We start from the raw sequence: 6,388 nt of genomic DNA on the forward strand, positions 1-6,388 counted from the left end.
ACATTTATTTATTGTGTGTGTGTGTGTGGCCAGCTCAGCCCACCAGGGGGCGGGGCTGGCTGGCATGTGGTGCTGGGGATCGAACCGTGGTCCCTGTGCTTCGCCAAGCTTGATTCAGGTAGGTGCTTTAGACCACTGAGCCATCTCTCCAGCCCCTCTCAGTCCCTTTTATACCATACTTCTTGCCTTTTCACCCAGCATCAACTACTTCCTTTAGTTCCCCTTTTTAGTTTACTGTCACTTTCTCCAGGACATAATCATGACCTTTTTTAAAAAATTTATGTATTTAGTACAGTGTGTACAGGGTCTCACTACACAGATTGGATTCGTAGTAATCCTCCTGTTTTCAGCCTCCCAAGCGCTGGAATTACAGGTGCATGCCACCACACCTAGTCTCAGTCCATGTCTCAGTGAGGGGCTGGGAAGATGGCTCAGTAGAATAAGCTCTTGCCTGGCAAGCTCTAGGCCCTGAGTTCAATCCCCAGTTCCAGAAAACAAAGCAAAAAAACACAAACAAACAAACAAACAAACAAAAAAACAATGTCTCAGCGTACCTCGGGGGTGGGGCCAGCACAATGCACCAGGGATCTAACCCAGTTCCTGCTCCTGCCTAAGCAGGCACTTTATTCTGCTGATATCTGGCCAGCCCTATGACCCTTCCTTTTAAATTTTATTTGATATAGGGTTTCGCTACACAGTTCTAGTGATCCTCTTGTTCAGCCTACGCAGCACTGGGATTACAGGCGTGAGCCACCACACCAGGTTTCAGGGCTGGCATGGCATGCGGTACCGGGGATCAACTCAGATCCTTGCACTTAGGCAGACGCTTAGATCTCCAAGCCATCTCCCCATCTTGTCCCTTCTATTTACTGTCCAAGAGCCTTGCACTATCTTACATAACATGGTTTTTCACTAATTACATTTTGTTCTTCTGCCTTCCTGAGGCACACAGTGTAGCACATGTCACAGGACTATTGTGGCAAGTCAGTGATGAGCATAATGCTCTTGGGGAGAACAGGCACAAGACATGAGTCACAGGTGACCTAGTGTACTCAGCTCCACCACAGCCACCCTACCACCTAGACTCTTAACCTTCCGGAAAGCAGGATACTCATTCATAGACGTAATCAAGACTCCAGGGCATTCTGACAGAACAGATATGCTGGGACCTAACAGGGAGCAGTTTTGCTTTGGTCATCTCAAAGGGTGCTTGAAAGCTGAGGGGATACTAGGCATAATGGCACCTGCCTGTAATCTAAGTACTGTGAGGGGCTGAGGTAGGAAGGTGCAAGTTCAAGCCAAGCCTAAGCAATTTAGTGTTCTTTTGTTTTGTATTTTAGGGAAGGGTCTACAGGGTGTTCAGGGTTTCCCTAGACCGGACTTGTAGTGATCTGCTTGTTTACAGCCTCCCAAGAGCTGGGATTACAGGCAGAAATTTAGTGTTTTAGCAAGATTTTGTCTCAAAAAATTAAACACAAAAGGAGGCTGGATGTGATGGTGCACAACTATAATCCCAGCATTTGCTAGGAGGAGTGCAAGCAGCTGCTAAGGATCCTTGGAGACCTAAGGACACAGTGTGTGTGTGTGGGGGGAGGTCACAGCAAAAGTCCTTTGCTTAGGGCCAGAGACAAAGTTCTTGACGAGTTGATTCAGACATAGGGTCTTGAGCCACCAATTTTGGGCAGAATTGCTGGGACCCAGAATTTCTGCCCCATACTGGTATCATTCAGCTATCTCTGGATCTTGCTTGTCCAAGTATAAACTATCCTCCTGGTGCTAAGGAGGGAGGTGTTCTGTCTGTGACAGCGACTGGCTTTAGGTGTGTCTTGAGATTACTGGTGGAAGGATCCAACAGATAGAGGGATGAACCTGAGTGGTAGCAGCTGGTTACTAAGATATGCCTTTATCTTTTTTTTTTGGTGGTACCAGAGATGGAACTCAGAACCTTGCACTTGCCAGGTAAGCACTTATTCCACTGAGCTATCTCCCTAGCCAATATGCCTTTATTTTAGAGGAGTGCTGGGTACCAGATAGTCAGAAAGGTCAGTTAAAATGTACATTGATTATACTCTGAACATGCGTGACAAGGTCAGCCAAATAGCTCAGCGGATTAAAGCACTTGCTTAGGCCAGGGTTTTTTTTTTTTTTTCTTTTTTTGCGGAACCGGGGATTGAACTCAGGTCCTTGCGCTTGCCAGGGAAGGGCTTATTCTACTGAGCCATCTCCCCGGCCCCAACAGCCAGGGTTTGATTCCCCGGTGGGACATGCCTGCACTGCCCCTAGGGTGCACTGAGCCAGCGAGCTGGCACATACCTATAATCCCAGCTCTTCAGAGGTTAAACACAGGCGGATCACTACAAGTCCAAGTCCCATCTATGTAGTGAGACCCTGTACTAAAAACAGAAACAAGGGGCTGGAGAGATGGCTCAGGGGAATAAGCGCTTCCCTGGCAAGCACAAGGGCCTGAGTTTAAACCCTGGTTCTGCCAAAAAAAACCACCCCAAAACAAACAAAACCAAAATAGGACTGGCAGTAACTGGCAAGAACTTTTTCAGAGCAGGTAAAAAACTAGGTATATTAATTATTGTACTGTCCTACTAACCTGTTCTGAAACTGTCTCATTGCTATTTTGCAATAAAATTAATTAAAAAATAAATAAAAATAAAAAACACTGGGTAGCAATATGGAGAGTAATGGATTGCAAACTTACAATACTGGATGAGTTTCCAATTGTGTAAAATAGGCTTATGTGTGCCTAACATCTGGAGGAAATCTAGTTTGTGAATATTTTGTGAAGGTCTTTCAGTGTCCAACTCCTGATAAAGGAGAGGGTTACTATTCCAATTTGGTGGCCACAGAATAAGACAGGAAAGCCCATATTGGGGAAGAGGCTTGTACGTTACAGGTTGGTGCCCAAAGAAAGACCTGATGAATGTAGCTTCAGAGGTCTCACTGAGATTAGTCTCTCTCCAAGTGAGCCCAGAGCCTCAGAAGCATCTCACATTTATTAGGGGGTAAAGGCAGGCTAAGGAACATGCAAAATTACTTAAGTGAATGCAAACTACTATCTCTATTAACTTCCACCATTTGCCTAACACTAGGTTCACACAAATGCTAGCCCAGATGACATCCCAAGCAAGGGATCAAAGAACAGGATGCCAGCAGGAGAGACTGCTATCTGCAGGCTTGTGTCCCAGCTTGCCGGCGTTTACAAGTGACAGACAGCAGCTCTCCCTGGGCTGTCTATTGTTCCCTGCTCTCTTGGGACATTAGACTTTTGTCTAAAATCTGTATTTCTATAGAGGCTCCCACCTGTAGGGCAAGGAGGTTGTAGGAAAGGAGTCCCAGATAGCCACTGCCACAGAACACACACACACAGCTGTGTGATACACAGCACTTTATTAGAGGGAAATTATTTTGGTCTGGGCAGAGTAGAGAGAGGCAGGGTGGACAGGGCCAGTGCTCATCTCAGGGAATTTCCTGGGAATCAGATGTTCCTCTATGCAGGTTGAGAGGAAACATCTTCATGGATGAACCCCCAGAAGAGCAACTGCCAACTGCGAGGACAGGATGGGAGGGGAGCCCTATGCCGGGCCGGGCCCCTGGGACAGCAGGGCTTCGATGTCAGGCTCAATGTCGATGGTGGGAAAGCGGCGGCTGTATCTGCGAACCGGCACACCATCAGGGCCCACCAGGAACTTCTCAAAGTTCCAGGCCACGTCGTTGCGGCACACCGGGGACCAGATGATAAACTTGGGGTCGGTCATGAGCGCAGTGGGGTCGTCGCTGGGAGCCGGAAGGGCCTCTCGAAGGAAGGTGAAGAGTGGATGTGCCTTCGCACCGTTCACCTCGCACTTCTCGAACAGTGTGAAGTTGGGCTCGAACCCACCACCGGGCCGGACGTATTTGAGCAAATGCAGAATCTCTTCGTTCTTGGCGTTCTCCTGAGAGGAGGTTAGTTGGGATCAGGGGCAGCATGGAAAGGTTGCTTCTAATCACAAAATGGAATTTTCCCATGAGTCACCAGAATGGCGCCCTCCTTGCACCACCCGGGGCGGGCCAGGGGTGAAGGTGCTACGTGCCAGTGGCCTATGCCAGTGGCCTGCTTTTCGGTGCCCCGGCCGCCACCCCACTCCTCCCAAACTTCCCACCCGCCGCACCTGGTGTCCGAACTGGTTGCACGGGAAGCCGAGAACCACCAGGCCCCTAGGTCCAAGGCGCGCCTGCAGATCGTTCATCTGGGTGAAGTCCCGGACCGTGGTGCCTCAGAGAGACGCCACATTTTCAATGAGCAGCACCTTGCCCCGCAGGGAGCCAAGACTCAGTGGCTCCCCACCCGCTAGCGGGCGCGCGGAGAAAGAGTACACCGTGGCCTGAGCGGCCGCCACCAACCGAGCAGCACACATGGTGCAAACAAAGAACACCTAGCGCTCCAAACTAGACTAGAGGGGAATAGGCAGTTGCCTTTTAACTGGAAGGTCACGTGGCGTCTACACTTTTCCGGGCGCTCAGCTCCTCCCTACTGACGGTCACGCCTCATCCGGCCACAGCCCGGGTGGGTGGGAGTACTCACCCTCCCCACAGCAGGGTCAGGCGGGAGGGTGCGGCTTGGCTTAAGGCAGCTCCACCCCAGCGGCCAGCCCACAGCTTGAGCATGTCTGGTCTGGCCTAAAGGCTGTGCGGCTTACTATTGTTCTCCAAGGTTCCTTAACTAGGGTGTGGAATAGAGTCTTGGAGAGCGGCTGCTGAGCAAGAAGATGCAGTTTCTACAACAGCCCTTATCCTGTGCCATGTCACCCTCCCAACATGTACCCCTAACCCACTGTTGCCAAGTACATGGGGCTTCAACTTGTGACAATGGTGTTCATCTGGTGAAGAAAAGCCACACCTGGCAATTTTTTGACTTTTTTTTTTTTTATTTCAGCCTGGGCTCAAACTCAAGACTGGCCTTGTTTGAGGTAATCCTATCTCAGCCACACTAGTGCTGGCATTACAGGAATGTGCCACCAGGCCCTGCTACAAGGATGTTGTTTTGAGTCATGGTCTCACTATATAGTCCAGGCTTACTTGGAATTCGCAATGGTCTTCCTGAGCCGAACCTGTGTTGGCATCAGAAGTGTGCCCCAACACACCAGTCCTCCCGTGGTTCTGAGGGCAGATTGCTGGGCACTGGCACATGCCTGTGGAGGCTGTGGCAAAAGGATCACTGCCAATTCAAGTATGCCCCAACTACATAGTGAGACCTTGTATCAAAAGACAACAGAAAAGGCAACTTGGGAGGAAGGCAGGAAATATTAGAGGCACACAGGGCTCCAAAACAAGTATTTTTCAAGCCTCACATCCAGGCTTCTGGTTTTCCTCCTTTCTGTCCCTAGTGCCACAATGTCCTTATACAGGTATTCTGGCCTCCTTAAATGGACTGAAGAGCTTAACAGGGCCAAGGAAACTGAGCCTAGTCTGCTCTCTCACGGTCTCTTCCCTGGGGGCTTTCCACTCAATCCCCTAACTTGACTGTGGCACAGAACGGTCACCTCCTGGGGAGGAGCCAAGCTAATGATGGGTGATGTGTGGCACAAGTGGTACTTTGCACCTAGTGAGTACTGCCAGGAGGGCCAAGTCCTTCTACCCTCCTGCCCTCTGCCCTGGAAAAAAATCAAACACAGGATACAGAAGTTTAGAAAACTGCCTTTATTCTATTAGTTGGAAAAATTAACTGGTACAGAAAAAAAGTTTAGTCAGCTGGAGAGAAGAGAAAAACTGAGTACCATCCCTGAGAACTGATGGCTTCTCGGGGAGGGCACCTCAGTAGGGGAGGAGAAAAGAGCGCTGTGAATTAGAGCCAGGCCCTGCAGCCCAGGTGACAAAGGCTATGCCATCTTCAAACAAAATTCCTAGTTACTAACCCAGTTCTGGAGAGGGGAACTAGGATATGTGGGGCCAAAAAGGGGCAATAGCCTTCTTGTATCAGACAAAGTGAAAAAATGGGGATTTTAAAAAATGAATTTTCCATCTGACTTTATTTCCAAATACTTTGTTAAAAAACAAAACAAAACAAAACAAACCACCAATACATTCTTTGTGGTAATGACAAGTATCAGTCCTAGGAAATCCAATTATACAAAAAATACTATATCTAGTCTGGGTAGATATATTTATTTTTGGTAACATACATTAAGTGGCACTAATTACATGGTTAACTATAAGGTAACTAACATGAAACCACAGAATTGTAACTCTGCCACAGCTGCATGGACTTGGGGCTTCTGGCTGAGCATGTTTTCAAAAAAACTGTCTGCCCACCCCAGAGCTATGCCAATAACTCCATGAGGAGTAAGTCTCTGAAGTGGGGACTCATCAGAATTCCCTGCAACTGACAGATTAGAGGCAG

General features: G+C 48.7%; 2 protein-coding genes across 3 annotated transcripts in view; both read right to left on the bottom strand.

The window, feature by feature from the left end:
- LOC111813541 (ras-like GTP-binding protein O-RHO) overlaps positions 1 to 6,388 on the bottom strand; it is a 58,107-nt gene that overhangs the window by 21,040 nt on the left and 30,679 nt on the right. The window lies entirely within an intron of this gene.
- On the bottom strand, positions 3,381 to 4,456 carry Gpx1 (glutathione peroxidase 1). 2 transcript variants are annotated; one of them, XM_004648953.2, is made up of 2 exons: positions 4,161 to 4,453; positions 3,381 to 3,944 (listed from the first exon to the last, which is right to left on the bottom strand). In XM_004648953.2, exons 1-2 carry the CDS (start codon positions 4,404 to 4,406, stop codon positions 3,585 to 3,587), a joined length of 606 nt encoding a protein of 201 aa, XP_004649010.2. In that variant the 5' UTR covers positions 4,407 to 4,453; the 3' UTR covers positions 3,381 to 3,584. The 2 variants fall into 2 exon arrangements, with proteins under 2 accessions (XP_004649010.2, XP_023561734.1); XM_023705966.1 differs by having other exon boundaries at positions 3,602 to 3,941; positions 4,145 to 4,456.

Source organism: Octodon degus, unplaced genomic scaffold (assembly GCF_000260255.1).
Source record: "Octodon degus isolate 3935 unplaced genomic scaffold, OctDeg1.0 scaffold00008, whole genome shotgun sequence".
In the NCBI taxonomy this organism is placed as follows: Eukaryota; Metazoa; Chordata; class Mammalia; order Rodentia; family Octodontidae; genus Octodon; species Octodon degus.